Source organism: Xyrauchen texanus, chromosome 15 (genome assembly GCF_025860055.1).
Source record: "Xyrauchen texanus isolate HMW12.3.18 chromosome 15, RBS_HiC_50CHRs, whole genome shotgun sequence".
Classification (NCBI taxonomy): Eukaryota; Metazoa; Chordata; class Actinopteri; order Cypriniformes; family Catostomidae; genus Xyrauchen; species Xyrauchen texanus.
The window spans coordinates 9,554,781-9,571,690 of NC_068290.1; the positions used below are offsets into that span (position 1 = coordinate 9,554,781).

A 16,910-nucleotide genomic window follows, 5' to 3' on the forward strand; every position below is an offset into this window, starting at 1 on the left:
AAAGCAGTAGCCTCTGGTGGCTGGGGATCTGAGGTGAGAACTCAGTCGCTCCCATGTGACTTGAGGCGGCTTGATTTAATTCAGCAGACAAAGGGAGAGAGGATGTTGTGTGTAGTTAAAAAGAAAAAGATCCTCTTCACTGAGTTGTACATGCGTTACAAAACGCTACTGCAAAAGAAAATATTCCTATATGATTAATTTGATCAAGTAATTCAAACCAGCATGACAAAGGAACAGCTGGAGGTGCTATTGTTATTGAATCAATGCATGCACATGGATGGGGGTATTTCGAATGGGGAACTCCTTCAACACATTTTCAATCTTTGAGAATGTGTCACAAGTCTTAAAACAAAAAATAGGTATATGTTCACGTAAATAATAAAAATATAAACCCTCTGTCTGACATTCAGAAACGGATTACAGATGTGTCCTGTTAGGGTCAATGCTGGTGTTATGGCTTGCAGTCTACTGCCCTCTGCTGGACAGTTAACCAAAATGCCTCAGCGAGGAACAGCATCGCTGAGCTTCCGGTACGTTAATACGGCAGTTATAAATAACTAGTTATCAATTAACTGTCAATTACAAACCAGAGTACAGCTACGTTTATCGCTGCAGATATAATAACTGTAGTGAAGTGACAGCTTGTTCTTTCGTCGATTACAACCACATGTGGCCACATTTTTGAACAACTTATCTAGATTAGACTTTTAATTATTTCCTCATAAATGTAATTATTTCCTTATAGATGCATTACTTGAATTACACGCACAGACATAACTAAAAAGCATTTGCTAAAAGTAATATATGTAAATATGTGTATAAATACTACTGTAAAAAGGCTTTAATTTTGACGGGGAAAAAATTAAACAAATTTAGAGAAAAAAAGGAATTTATTTTGTAAAAAAAAAAACATGAATTGGTTAACAGGTAGGCCTAGTAGCTTAACATGTACGGTAGAAATATGTAATAACAAGACAATATGTGTAAGTCTATGTGTAATTGTACAGTAAAATGTGGTATGAATGTTTTTTTTTTTCACGACACAAAAACTAGGATTTTACCACATAAATAACTGAAAACAAGAGAATATGTGTATTTTGACGGTAAACTTTTGTTAAAATAAAGGTGAAAAACAATATTCAGGCATACACAGAAGTCCCTGAGTGACCCAACAACTTAATTATATTTTATGTAAATAGTTAGGCCTATGTTTCTTCTAACTTTTAATATTGGTTATGTACCTTAGGGTGCTCAATGTTATATTTTAGGTAGTTTAGTTAATGTTTATTACACTCATTTGGTGTCACAGGTGTTACACAGATGGTATTTTTTGTGTGTGTTTGTGTGTTTTTTTTTTAAGAATCATTAACTACATTATTTGCTTAAGGCGAACATTCAGGTTTAAAGGGATATTTAACCCAAAAATGAAAATTCTCTCATCATTTACTAACCCACATGCCAATGACTTTCTTTCTTCAGCAGAACACAAAGATTTTTTAGAAGAATTGTGCAGCTCTATAAGTTCTTACAATGGAAGTGAATGGTGATCCGACATTTCTAGCACCAAAAATCACTGAAAGGAAACATTTAACCATTTGATACAAATGCTGCCCTGCAAAGACAAAACATAGTAATTTTGTCAAAATTAAGATTCAGAGAAAACAGTGAGAAACAAGTGATAATCCACATTTGGCTGGTCAATCAACTCTAAAGTGCTTAAAACCCAGGAAGATTGGAGCAGACAAAGAAATAAAATAACTTATGCAAAAACACCATGTTTATTAGACACCAATCTCTCTGAACAATCAGAGGTATTAAAAACACTTCGTTGCGAAGCATACACTGAGTTTACATAGAATGAAATAAAAAAACATGAGAACTCCACATTGGAATCAAAAAAGCACCAGTGTCAGTGTTGTGATCATCAGAACCCCCCACATTTAACAAATGTACCCACACACTGGTGAGTTTGATCTTGGTTTCTCTTTGAGGGGTGTTGGCCTGGCTCCTTGCTTGAAAAATTAAGGGGTCTGTGATTGTGGGCCAATGTGATGTGCACATGGGGATATCTAGAAGAAAAAAAAGGTGATATCCCAGTATCTAACAAAAGTAACTACACGTTCAGAGTGAGAAAAACAAAAAGTGTGACCCGTTGCCTGATCTAGGCGGTGACTGCTAATCAACAGCTCGACCACATCTACATTGTAAACAAACCAGTTGAGCAGTTATTGTTGCTACTGACACACGCTGCTGAGTGCTGAATTCCAGCAAACAAAACAAAATGCACCATCCATTCAAAGACAAACAGAGGCTCGTTAATACTATTATTAGATGCATCGCTATAAATCACAGGAGTTTGCATTACATTGCATTCATCTGGACACTGAAATCATAATAAAAAGTATGACGAAGAATTACGGGGTAGGGGGGAGGGGGTCACATTGCAAAACAGTCAAAAACACATAACATATCCATCCCATGAATATACAATAGAAAAATGATACGGGTTTGATGTCAAAGTCTATAAAACCATCAGCAGAATCACTGTATGGCAATGAGCGGGCGGCCCCATTAAACGCGAGGACGCTCGTGCATCTGCTGGTCTGAAAACAAGTCAATCTACGGGTTTCGAAATCTCCTGCTCCGGTGGTTCCGATGAGAACTGAAGTCGTCTGACCGCTTCCTTGATCAGATTACCCGACAATATGAGTTCCTGGAGGAGCTGATGCGGGTCGTCACCGTCGCCCGTCGTAACGTCGATCTTCTTTCGGTTCCACGATTTGAAATGGTCCCAATTCTGATCGCTGGATCCCGGCAGATTGTATGGGCTGGTGCGTAAACTCCGGCTGCGGCTGCGGAGACGCATGCAGCATCCGTTGCGCCGCTGACCGCCCGCCGAGATGCTACTGCCGTGGCTGCCGCTTGTGTTGCTCGGTTTGACGCATGTGCCGCTGGCGAGACCGTGTAGACGTGACATCCCCTTATGGCTCGAGCTATTGTTGTGAAGCTGCAGCGCCTCGCCGATCTTCGACACGAGCGCGTCTACTTCCTTAGAATCCACCGTTACCGACTGTTCCAAAAAGATATAGTTCTCCTTTCGACAAGGCATATTTCAATATATATGTATATATCAAAATATCAGGCTGCAATTCGTGTTTTTATTTAAATTGACAGGACCGTTTAACCGGTGTGACCGTTCGCCACGCTGCTCAACAGAAACAGCTCGAGGGTTGATTTGTAAACAATGGATGACGCAGAATCCGGAACGTACCATATATTTTTTTGGAGGGAGAGGTGCGTATGTTAGAATCTTTTTTAAAACGAAAACTATAATATAATATTCTGTAAACAGGACGTTGGAGAAAATGTTCTGTTTAAACTTCTAAACTTACTACACTTGACAAATGTTGTGCTTGCTTTATTATTCTTAGCGGTTATATTTATTTTGGAACTCCCATATTTCTCGAGAGATATCCAGATCATCAGTCAACGTTACATAACAGTCACAGAGGGTGTGTAAAACGATGTACTACTAGACAGCCACACGTGTGAACCTTATGCACCCTAATTCCTTACGATGGTGCAACTGAATGTAACATGAATAGAGTTTTAACCTTTGTACTGCATTTCTCAGGAGGTGTTGTATTACCCGCATTTCTTTCAAATAAAAATAGTTATTTCAAACCTCTTTTCCATATTAGGAATTTGGGCCTCATTCATCTCTGCGTGGCTATTTTTTTAACAAAGTAAAACATAATGGAAATAATTATGAGAACCTGGAGGCTATTTGTGTAAAATCAAATCAAACATTTTTCCTAGAACAGTTTTACCATTCAAATAATCAATTCTATATTTCATTCTCATTAATTGTTGCACACCCTTCATCTGTGTGATTTGAATAGCAGATATTAATTACTATTTGAAATATATGATACATTTTCCTTTTGTGCAAGTAATGTACTTAAAAGTAATTATTTTAACTGAGAGTCAGTAACTGTAACCTGATTGCAATAACATAAAATGTAATGTGTTACACTACTTATTGACTAAAAAGTAATTCGATTACAGTAAATAATTACTTTGTAATCAGATACACTGAATATTGGCAGTTATGCCAGGATTAAAGGTTTGAACATCTCAATAATTTATGTAGTATTCAGACTTGCAATGTAGCAATTCATTTGACATATTTGTTTGTTTGTTACAATGCCATAACCATGATAAATAATTGTGTTTCTTTGCTCTGGTACATCCGGGTCTTTCAGTTTTCAGTCTTCACAGTTAGCTCAACCACTCTCACCACGTCCTCTTTCAGGGGAAATTATTTCTGAGTTCTTAGAAACAGTTAGGGAATAGGTCCACCCAAAATGTTGATTCTACACATTGCTATTGAATGATTACAAAAACTTTGAAGCTTCAAAAACCACATAAAAGCAGCATAAAAGTCACCCATAAGACTCCAGTGGTTTAATCCATGTCTTCTGAAGCAATCCAATTGGTTATGGGTGAGAACAGTCCAAAATCGAATTCTTTTTTCACATTAAATATTGAAATCTGCAGTCTCCTTGGCAGTCATGATTTCAAGCTTGATTACATGCGAGGAAGTGTAATCAAGTTCAGTGTTTCGGCACACTTTTTTACAATTAAACATATCCCATGGCACACCTCTGTCCCACTGTCCCAGATAACCATCTCTGATAGTTTTTCTTTTCAAGAACTTCCATGATTTCTGTCCATTTTAGTTGCGTTTACTCATAATGTTTGAAATTCGGCTATGCAAAAAACACAAGTAACGAATTGGGTAATGAATAAAAAACTAATTTACATATTTTTTTATTTATCTATTTATTTACATGCTCCAGACTAACATTTAAGAGTAGTTGCACCGGTGTTAAATTCTACAAATGGTCACACCAGCACTTGAGTTGGTCGCACCGATCCAACTGAAAGAAAATTTGTTTTCTTTCATAGTTTCTTTCTTTTTATCAGGATCTTGATGACTACAATACAGTCATCTGAAGACAAACAAAGCCTTTTTCTACAATCAGAGGACATTAGAAAAGATTTTACACAGAAGGAAAGTTCAATTGTTTCCATAGTTTTAACTGTGGCATTTGCAATAAGATCATAGTAACAAAAGTAAACGTAAAACCATGATTAGCAGTAACCATAAAACAAATTATGGAATTTTTTGTATGAAAAACACATTCTGAAATGAAATGATATTCTCTCACTACTATATTGATATATATATTGATTTCTCCTTTATTCCTTTTCAATGCTGTTTAGAATGTTGCGGCCGTTTTATAGAATTTTAAACTGGTTTAATCATCGACACATGGGTTTTCATAGAGGTTTTAAACAAAAAATCAATGTTGAATTTGTGACCCAGCCCGTGCTTCTCACAGTTTTGTTTAGAATGATCTGCATGGCTGAGCACTCGAGACCGGTCCACGTGTAAATACACATCTCTGCGCTGATCTGATCCATGTAAAGCTGTTTCCTTTCACGTTTGGAACATTTGCTGTTTGATATTTCTCATACGGACCAAAAAACAACAGAGCACAATCAGAGAGTCAGAGTCAGCCAACCGCACCAATGCAACCTCTTGCAAAGTTTAATCGCACTGTTAGTAAAAATGGTTGAAAAAGTAGTCTTAGTCCAGATAATTTTTTGCGGCACAGTGGTTGGGAAACACTGATCAAGTTTGAAATCATGATCATGCTTAGAGACTGCAATGGCAAGATGTGCAGTGAAAAAGAGTTATATTTTGGTCTGTTCTCACCCAAAAATGATTAGATTGCTTCAGAAGACATGGATTAAACCACTGGTGTCATATGGATTACTTTTATGCTGCCTTTTTGCATCTTCAACATTTTGGTCACCATTAATTTGCTTTATATGGACCTACAGGGCTGATATATTCTTCTACAAACCTTAATTTGTGTTCTGCAGGAGAAAGAATGTCATTCAAATCTGGGAAGGCATGAGGGTGTAGTTTTACATTTTTGAGTGAACTATCCCTTTGACAGAACTCGTCTACTTTTGGATGTCTGGTTACTCATGGCTCGAGAACATACACAATTTCAAGTGGTTAATAATAATAATAAAATCCTGGCACGGGCAATTTTTGCTATTCATCCCAAAACAACTTGCACCATTTTGTCTGGTCACTGCTTTTAGAATATATAGTTTAATAATCAAGGCTTGCACAAGTACAATTATCTAATACCATCATAAGGAGGTTTGCATTTATGACATAGAAAATCCCAATAATTACATAAAGTAGGATTTATCTGATCATGTACGCTGACAGTTTGTAGAAAATGAAAAAACATACATGCATATCATGTTACTCAGCATACATGTTCACCACAATATACTGTATAATCTGCACAATCACTATTCAGATACATTGTACAAATGATGAGTTACATTACCATGACTTGATCTGATTGGTCAGATTAATTAAATTTTTTTAACTTCATGCTCAGAATATTGAGTAACTAGAAAATAACGGTGTGTCTGAAATCGAAATAGATAACGTACTGAAAAGGAATTACTAAATTAAACTCTAAGCAATGTTCCAGTGTTTCCTAGTAAGTTAATAAAGTCATGTCACAATGCTGTGATCAATCAGTTGATTGTGTCTGTTTGCACAGATTGCAACTGAACATGCATAGCAGCTTTTTTTTGTTTACCTCACAACAGGTAGAGCAGTTTTAAGCACAGACTGAGAACGTGTGGTTTTATCAGATATAGACCTCTTAGTGTGCCGTTGCTCACTGTCTCAGTCATCACTATGCCTACAGGGACTCGGTTTCTCAGAATTCAGCTTACTGAGAACCCACTGTGCCATGTGCATTTTTTATAAAAGAGGTTAAGGTCCCTTTTTATTCAGCCACTTTTGTTTATCATGGTATGTCTGTCTGATGATCTGTTTTACAGTGTATACAGAATACATAACATAAAATTCAGTTATCAATTGATTGGTTCATTTAATTAATTAATTCATAGCCATAAAGCTTTGAAAGATAAAGATTGGCTAGCTACATTGAACAACAAAATCTCTATGTATCAGGAATTGTTGGGGTTGGATACATGATACTTATCTGCTTTTTATGTACATTATTAATGAATTATTTGGTATGAAAAACACAACAGATAATAGTCTGTAATCTCCAACACATTAGGCAATACTGTCATAAAAACACATCCAGTGGGCAATGTGCTTTAAAAACGTGCTGTAAATATTCCAGGTTCAATATTGATTACCACAAAATTTGTTTTAGACTTGTCCCTATTTTTCTTTAAAAAAACATTGGGTTCCAGTGAGACACTAATGGAAATGAATGGGGCAATCCGTAAACGTTAAAATATGTTGCAAATGTGTAGCAACAATACATAAGCAAAATGCATATTAACATAATTTTAGTGTGAAAAAATTGCATACTGACATTTTCTGTGACGATTTTGTCAACAAACCCTAAATGACTATAAAAAGTACAACTTTATAACTCAAATAATACAGGATTTTTAACAGAATTCAAGTAAGTTCTTTTATTAAATTATAAGCTTCACATTTCTGCCATTAAACCCTCCAAAAATTGGCCCCATTCACTTCCTCACTGTAACCTCAAATGTTTTTTTTTTTTAAGAAAAGAAAGGACAGGTTTAAATAATTTTTTGTTGTAATCAACATTATACCACAAATGCTGTCGATTTAGCTTAACTTGTATTGAACACAGAATATTCCTTTAGCATAGATCCGTGATGTGAGGCAGGAGGACACTGCTCTGTTTCAAGGGTTCTAGAGCCCTGGTTTCAAATGAAAGGTCCATGGATTCTGGGTATTTCAGAGTGTTTTGTACTGGCATTGTTTTCAAGTGTAGGCATAAAACAAATGAGGGCAAAGTAACCAAGGAGATAATCCATAAGCAAGTGACTGAGAGAAAGACAGAGAGCCCCTCCCTGCTGATTTACTGACCTGTCCTGTATTTAGCTGTAAGGGAGAGGCTTTATTGCTTATTTCTTCCTGTTCCCCTGCAAGGTACAATCTAATAAATGTCTCAACACTGCAATTAGAGTATGGATGTTATTAGTTTGTTACATTTATTTTTAAAGTGGGAATGTGCCTTATGATAATTACTTGAGCACAGAGCAAATCTTTTTTTTTTTAATGTTCCGATCCCAATCTTCTGCTCCACGGCAAAATATATATATTTTTTACATGAGTTGTGAGCTTCAGTTTTATTATGAGAAAATAAAAAATCCACGCATACCATGACATAATGCTAAAAAATTTTCAATGCATTGTGTTCACTCAGAAACATACAGTGCAGGTCAATTCACAAATAAATCAGCCTATACTCTTATGATCCGGTTCTGTTAATGAATCAATTCAAATGACTCTTCAACTGACAAGTTATTGGTAAATGAGGAAATATTCACTGAATCAGTAAGTACAGATACTGAAGTGATTCATTTACTGAACCACAAGTCTTTACGGTTACTGTATATATTAATGTGGTTATTACTTTAAACATGAAGGTAGTCAGCTTTCTGACAAAGCAAGTATTTTAAGTAAACATGAAACAGCATACACAACCCATTTTATTTCCGTATTGTTATGTATTTATAAATGAAACGGGATATTCAAACAGAAAATAATGTAGGGTGGTACCTGATTACATGCACCGGTAATCAATTGGATTGAAGTGGGAGATTCATACCAAAATGGAGCCAGGTGGTTGGAGGGGAGTAGTTGAAAAATTAAGGCTTCGTGATGTCAGCCAAAAAGAAAAGTCCTTTAAGACGCAGAGCAATTATTAAAACTGAAGTATGTCATTTCTGCAACATTAGCGAAATTATTATTGCAAAAATAAACAATGTTTTCAAAACAGCTTTCTGAATACACCCCTCATCTGCAATTGTTCAAACAGCCAGAAAGTCCCGCTCTCACGCCAAAAGTTGAGTAATGTTGTTGTGACGGGTCTAAGCGGGTCGCTCAAAACAAACGTATATATTTTAATAGCGCCACAAATACACATTGTTTAAATCTTTTGAGAAAATGAACCTATGAATGCTTTACTTACAGTTTTCTGTATATGTGAGGCAGTTACTGGAAGTCTGTCAGTTGATGATATTGGTTGCATGCCTTTTTGTGCTTATCTGTGGCAAGTGTTTTTGATCATATCAGTTTCTTACTTGCAATACCAAAGTGTGACTGCAGAAATAGCGGGACAATAATTAAGGCTGTCCCGAGAAGTGAGTTACTTTTTTTTCGATGTTAAAATAGTTTATCTTATTTTATCTGTAAGATAAGAAAGCCATTTCTAGGTTGATTTCCCTGAAAGGTGTGAACACTGTGGCTCTGTTGCGCTATCAATACATATGCTCTGTTTGTCTGAGCATCTTCACCAGCCTGATACAGCAATTTTGAGAGCGTTTACATGCACGACCGTATACTGATTATGCTTAATGTCTTATGTATGCTTAAATTCAATAATGTGTAAGGTCATGTAAATTATATAAACAGCTTTCCTTTATCGGGGTAAGAATATAAACAGTTTAAGGAAAAAAAGATTTTTGCCCATTACCCTATTTTTGCATTGCATGTAAGATTCAGATTAAGATTCAACTTTATTGTCATTGTGCAGAGTACAGGTACAGAGCCAATGAAACACAGTTGTTTTCACATATACCAACTAAGCTGGGGTCAGCCATGAAACAGTGCCCCTGGAGCAGATAGGATGAAGGGCCTTGCTCAAGGGCCCAACAGTGGTATTTTGATGGTGCTGGGGCTTAAACCCCTGACCTTTGGGTCAGCAACCCAGAGCCTTAACCGCTGAACTACCTCTGGCCCATGTAAACACCTTAACTGCCATTCTTACTGGCTTATCCAACATTATCCAAGATTTGTGTGCATGCCTTTTATGTTTTTTTATGTGTTGAAATCAAAAATAATTTCAGAGCTCATGTAAACGCTGCTTTCTTGCATTTTTTGAAAAAGCAGATTTTTGGAAATTGTCAGCATATTAATGTGCATGTAAACACATTTATTGACTCAACCAATGGCATGAGTTCGGGGTGTGACTATCTTTTTGTCCAACAAATTGTAGCCAAAGGGAATATTCAGGAAACCTGTTTAAAAATAATCATTATATTTGAAATTCACTAAATCTTTAAAGGGTTATTTCATCCAGACATGAAAATTCTGTTTGAAAACCCACCCCCATATTGTTGCAAAACCAGATTACTTTCTCTTTTCTGTGGAACACAAAAGGAGATGTTAGGTATAATTCTAGCCTCAATTCGCTTTCATTGTATAAAAAAAGATGCAATGAAAATGAAAGGTGACTAAGGCTGTCAATGTGCATAGCATATCCTTTTGTGTTCCATGAAAGAAATAAAGTCATACATGTTTTGAACAATATGAGGGTAAGTAAATGATGACATAGTTTTTATTTATAGGTGAACTATTCATTTAACCTCAGAGATCGCCTGAAGATGCCTGTTAACAACAAGTGTTTGTATTTACCCTGACATCGTCATAGTCTAGAAATAGATATGACAGCCTGGTGATGTTTAGATAGGTTGAGCAGAGTGATATACAATCTTGCATATTGCTCAAAACAAGTGCTTGAAAAAGCAGTTGACAATTTTAGATATCTAGAGAGGTTGAATCAGCTAAGTAAAAGGAATGAGGGAGAATAGCATGCAAGCCACATGTTAGTTATGGTGAAGGCTGCAACTGTAATGTTCAGTTTTGATTTCCTAGAATCAGTGCCCCTCCCCCTTTGAGAGAAGGTCACGTTTGTGTTGTGAAATGTAAGAGCACGTGTTTTGATTGCACTGGGTGCCCTCAAGTCCTGAGCCGCTGCCAAAACACGAGCTTTAATAGCTGTGTTTACAAGAGCACACTACCCTCCCTCTGCTATTTTCACATCCTCTGGATATCCAGTCCAAAGGCTATACGCCGCAGATGGCTGAAAACGCAGCCGCTTTGGGAAATGCTGTGGTCAGCAGACAACACATGCTCACTCCTAACCTGGTGTGTTTCTACAGTGAGCCCCACATCTCCCAGCAGTCACCTTCTTGCACAGCTGTGTTTATGCCAGAACAAATACAACATCAAGCAATGCCCGGCGTGGACTATGGAATGGCAACATTATTGATATGGGAGAATGGGGATTCGGCTATTCTTGGAAACAGTTGTGGATCAGGACTAGTTGTTGTAGAGATCTTAATTATGAAATGGGGCACTGGAAGTTTGAGAGTTAAAGGAATAGTCCGGGTGTAATACAAGTTAAGTTTAATCGACAGCATTTGTGGCATAATGTTTATTACAACAAAACATTATTTTGATTCAGCAATCGTTTATTTAAAAAAGCAAAATCAGGGACCTGGGTAGCTCAGCGAGTATTGACACTGACTACCACCCCTGGTGGTTTGAATTCAAGGCATGCTGAGTGATTCCAGCCAGAAAAAATCAACCAATTGGCCTGATTGCTAGAGTGGGTAGTGTCACATGGGGTAACCTCCTCGTCGCTATAATGGGTGGTTCTTGCTTTCGTTGGGGCACGTGTTGAGTTGTGCATGGATGCCACTGAGAATAGCGTGAAGCCTCCACACGTGCTAAGTCTCGGTAACGCGCTAAACAAGCCACTCGATAAGATGCTGCGGTTTGACGTCTCAGACACGGAGGCAACTGAGATTTCTCCTCTCCCACCCAGATTGAGGAGAGTCACTACGCCACCACGAGGACTTAGAGCACACTGGGAATTGGGCATTACGAATTGGGGAGAAAAGGGTGGAAAAAAAATTAAACAATCCTGGTTACAGCAAGGTTTTTACAATGGAAGTTAATGAGGCTAATCCATAATCATAAAAATACAGTTTTAAAAGAATAGCCACAAGAGACAAACATTATAACATGACTTTAGTATGATAAAATCACTTACTAACCTTAACTCTGTAAAGTTATATCCAATATTACAACTTTGTTGCCATGATGACAAAACGCCGTAAACCCTAAAACGACCCCAAAAACGACAAATCACAAGTTTTAACAGAATAATTAAGTGCTGTTATAAAATTATAAGCTTCACATTTCTGCATTTAAACACTCCAAAAATTTGCCTCATTAACTTCCATTGTAAGTGCCTCACCGTAATCTCGATTTTTGCCCTTTCTTTTTTTAAGAAATGGAGGGACGAGTCAAATGTTTTTGTTGTAAACAACATTATGCCACAAATCTTGTTGATTGATCTTAACTGGAATATTCCTTTAATGCTTTCTCTTTAACATATCAGTGCAGAAGTATTTGACTATCCAACAGTCACTCCTCAATCCTGAGATTAAGTGAAATCCCAAGAATAAGTCATCAAATGGGATGGCACAGAGTGTTTACAAGTCTACTCAGGAGTTTAATTTAAGTGATTCATCACATACAGAATGTACCTTGACTTGATTTGACATGAATTTATAAAGGAAAATAAACACCCTGCGAGTGACTTAACAGTTATTGTACATAATAGTGTTATGTTATTTATGACATACTTTGGGACACTAAATCCCTCTGGCCTGTGATGTCATAAAGGAGGTCTTAGCAATATAATAACATGTTCAGTCTTTAGATGAAGGCACTCTCTAATAACCTCTCACTGACTCTCTGTAGTGCAGAGTAACCATAACATGCACACTAATGGAGCATATGAATGAGATTATACACATCTCACATACAGGACACCTGTTCCATGCATGGCATGTGCAAGCATGTGTGTGTGTGTGTGCACAAGTATTGCCTTAAGTTTTGGGTTGTAATGCAAAAGAGCAACATTGAAAGACTTGTCATTCAGCTCTAGTCTAAAGATATTTATGTAATTTACCTGGCACTCAAAAGTTCACATTGAAAATCTGAGATTCAAAATATAATGTAAACCTGAAAGCAAAAGTTATTTAAAAGAATAAATGTTTTATATATACATATAAAACATTTATATATATATATATATATATATATATATATATATATATATATATATATATAAAAACGTCCTCTCACTTTCAACTGCTTTTATTTTCAGCAAAATTAACATGTGTAAATATTTGTATGAACAAAAGATTCAACAACTAAGACATAAACTGAATAAGTTTCACAGACTTGTGACTAACAGAAATGAAATAATGTGTCCCTGAACTTTATACAGGCCTACAAGCCCTCAGTTCAGCCTCTCTCAGCCAATTGCGGGCAGTCTGAGCACCGATAAAGGAATTTGGTGTTCCTGGTGTAACTAGGGCAGTTGTTGTTGCCATCCTGTACTTGTTCCGCAGGTGTGATATTCGTATGTACTGATCCTGTGCAGGTGATGTTACACGTGGTGTGCCACTGCGAGGACAATCAACTGACCTTCCGGTCTCCCTATTGCCCTGACCACATCCGCAGTCCTCATGCCTCCATTCAGCAAGCCTAAGGCACTTTCATGCAGATGAGCAAGGACCCTGGGCTTCTTTCTTTTGGTGTTTTTCAGAGTCAGTAGAAAGGTCTCTTCTTGTTGTTGTTGTTGTTGTACAGCGGATATAAGTGAATTACCGCCACCTCTAACCCAAATGAACCATTGATGCTCTACTTACAATCTTCTAATTTACCTTACTCTGCCAATCTACATACAATCACCTTTAATTCTTAAACCCGCATAGAGGCTGAGGTTTTGTCCGGCTCTTCAGTGTCCTATGTTTTTATAACTGTTACCTTAATTACTACATCTGTAAGTTGTTAGTGTTTTAATGACCATTCCACAGGTGCATGTTCATTAATTGTTTATGGTTCATTGAACAAGCATGGAAAATATAGTTTAAACCCTTTACAAAAAAGATCTGTAAATATAAAAACCTGAAAAAAAAAAAAATATATATATATATATATATATATATATATATATATATATATATATATATATATATATATATATATATATATATATATATATATAATAAAACAAATGCTATGAAATAAAGGGAATAAGAAAGAATAAGAAATAAGACTCTGAACTTATTAAATAAGCCAATGTATAACATTGCCATCATGCCCTAATAAGTCTGTTTCTGTTTACACATGTATTGCAGTGAGCGTGAGCTGCTTTCACTAGCGCCACCCTGTGGAGCTTTGATACAACAACACATTCTCTCAACAAAAGCACTGTTCCATTCACTTCACTTACAACTGGGTGTAGCACTTTAACTGCCCTCATCTCCACGCCTGTGATCAGACGATTTCTGTTTATAGCAACAAATTAAAACAAACAAAATGAGGGCTCTCTGAAAATGTGAGTCATTGCGATTTATTCATTTCACACTTCTCATACTTGTTGAAGAAAACTTAAGGGGATAATAATAATAATAATAATAATAATAATAATAATAATAATAATAATAATAATAAAAATACTGCTTATTCTTCCTGTTATAGTGTGTACCTCACACCATAAATAAAAACAAACAGACAAATTCTTTAAATAAATACAATATATTTTATTTAGTTCTACATTTATTTTATAAATTATTAATGCATTCTATTTATTTACAAATAAACAAAGGCAAAAAGTCCTTTAAAAATTAAACAACTGCCTTAGATTAGTTCTCAAGTGGTGGTTGCAGGTCTTTCTGGATAGGGTCGTGGACAGCAGGGCAAATACAATGTTAGTAAATGCAAATAATAAAATGCATATTACTGTTAAATAGGATAGTAAAAAAAAAAAAAAAAAGGGTTGATCAGTTTTTGAAAAGAAGAGTTCAGGCCAATAGGTTACTTGGTAATACAGCTGGCCTAATACTAATGCAATATTTGGCCTAGTGTTTGTTCCATGTGTTAGACAGGTAAATCACAACAACTGTTGTTGTTTATGCATTTACAAAATTTATTTCAGACATTTTAGTCTATGATTCATGCTATTCATTTCAATGTCGTATTTGAATTACATATATTGTTTACTTTTAAATTACTTGTTGGGTCCCCTCTCCCACTAGGTCCAATGTAAAATCTGGGATGAGTTTAGAAGCATTGGCTTACAGTATATGATGCTTGGGGTGTACAGGGCCTCTAAATACTGCAGTAAAATATGCAACAAAACTTTGTGGCCACTAGATGGCAATATTTATCCATATACCATCGTCATGCCTGTCTGTTTGCGTTTTCTTATTTGTTAAAACAGTCTCTGATATGCTCGTTTTACTACAAAAGTAATTGGCTGTATTAACATGGAAACTCTGTGTTCAAAATATTGTGATACATCATAACTGCAAAAGGAATTTGTGTGGCCATGTTTTTTTTATTTGGAGGCTCTATGGAATGATACTTCAATAGAGGCAAACATTCTCAACAGCATCTATACAATTAAATCTGTATCTCACTATAGCTGTTAAAATGTTGCACAAAGTTATTTATGTCCTCTGAGCTGTTAGATGCCAGTGTACATTGCTCTTTGGTATTTCACTGAGATGAGGTCACTAAAGTGCATATAGAGTACGTAATATATTTTCTCCTGTGGAATGCCATCTTTGTCCATGTTACCACATTTTAAGTGGCACTGTTTGGCAATCTGTATTGGAATTGGATATGTTTGACTATGGGACCTATCATGGTGCATAGCTTTTAAATGCATTACTGACAAATATGTCCCAGGGCAGTGAGGAAGGTCACGGCCCTGACTAAATGTATGCTTTTTCAGCTATTCGACTGTTCTGGAATTTGCCCACATTCTCTGAACATTTTGTCTTGTTTGGAAGTTGAGGTTCGAAGGGTGTATGCTAATTCTGCAGTGATGTATGGCTTGTTTGAAGTCTTGCTTGACTGTCTGTAAGTGCAGAAACTGTAAATTGCAGGACCTTGTATTTGACTGGTGTTGTTTACAGCGATGTCCCTGGAGAGTGAATTCTGAGGGCTGCCTCATATAAACATAAATAACAGGCCTCGTTTCTGGCACCATCAAAAACGAGCAGTCCTAATCAGCACTATCACTTACCTTAACAGATCAGCAAAAGGCAACGATCTGTTCATTTAAAGAGATAGTTCACCCAAAAATTCTTTCAACATTTACTCAACCTCATGCCATCCCAGATGTGTATGACTTTCTTCCTCCTGCTGAAAACAAACTTTTATTTTTATTTTTAGGAGCATATTTCAGCTCTTTAAGTTCATATAATGCAAGTGAAAGGTGGCCAGAACTTTGAAGGTCCAAAAAGCACATACTGGCAGCACATAAGTAATCCAATAGACTCTTGGTTTAGAAACAGATAAACATTTGTCATTTTTACTATCAGTCTCCACTTTTACTTCCACACTCTTTTTATTTTGTTTTTTGCTATTCATATTATTTGTGCATATAGCCACAGACTGGGCAGGAAGGACATTTTATGATAAAAAAGGACTTTTGATCTGTCAACCACACCTATCACATCACTTTTGAAGACTTGGATTTAACCACTGGAGTCATATGGATTACTTTTATGCTGCCTTTATATGATTTTTGGACATTCACTTGCAATGTATGGAACTACAGAGCTTAGATAGTCTTCTAAAAATCTTTGTGTTCAGCACAAGGAAGGAAGAAAGTCACACATCTGGAATGGCATGAGGGTAAGTAAATGATGAGATCATTTTCATTTTTGGGTGAACTATCCCTTTAACGGAGTACATGATTTGCAATGGAAGATTTTTTGAATAATGTAATGGTTTCTCTTTTCCATGCAATTATGCTGAATGGGAACTGAAGATTTCAAGTTTAAAAGAAGATGCAAAAGCACTATGTACATATCATAAAAGTGGTCCTTATGACTTGTGCGCTCTATTCCAAGTCTCCTGAAGTCATATTATAGCTTTGGGTGATAAACAGACTGTAATGGTTATTTAC

General features: G+C 36.2%; 1 protein-coding gene across 1 annotated transcript; it reads right to left on the reverse strand.

Annotated features, from left to right (window-relative positions):
- Window positions 1-2,481: 2,481 nt before the first annotated feature.
- On the reverse strand, window positions 2,482-3,215 carry gbp (glycogen synthase kinase binding protein). Its single transcript, XM_052144255.1, has one exon. It carries the CDS (start codon window positions 3,107-3,109, stop codon window positions 2,615-2,617), a length of 495 nt encoding a protein of 164 aa, XP_052000215.1. The 5' UTR covers window positions 3,110-3,215; the 3' UTR covers window positions 2,482-2,614.
- Between the last annotated feature and the right edge of the window lie 13,695 nt (window positions 3,216-16,910).

Coding starts and splice junctions, on each gene's coding strand:
- gbp (XM_052144255.1), bottom strand. CDS start 3,109: ATGCCTTGTCGAAAGGAGAACTATATCTTTTTGGAACAGTCGGTAACG.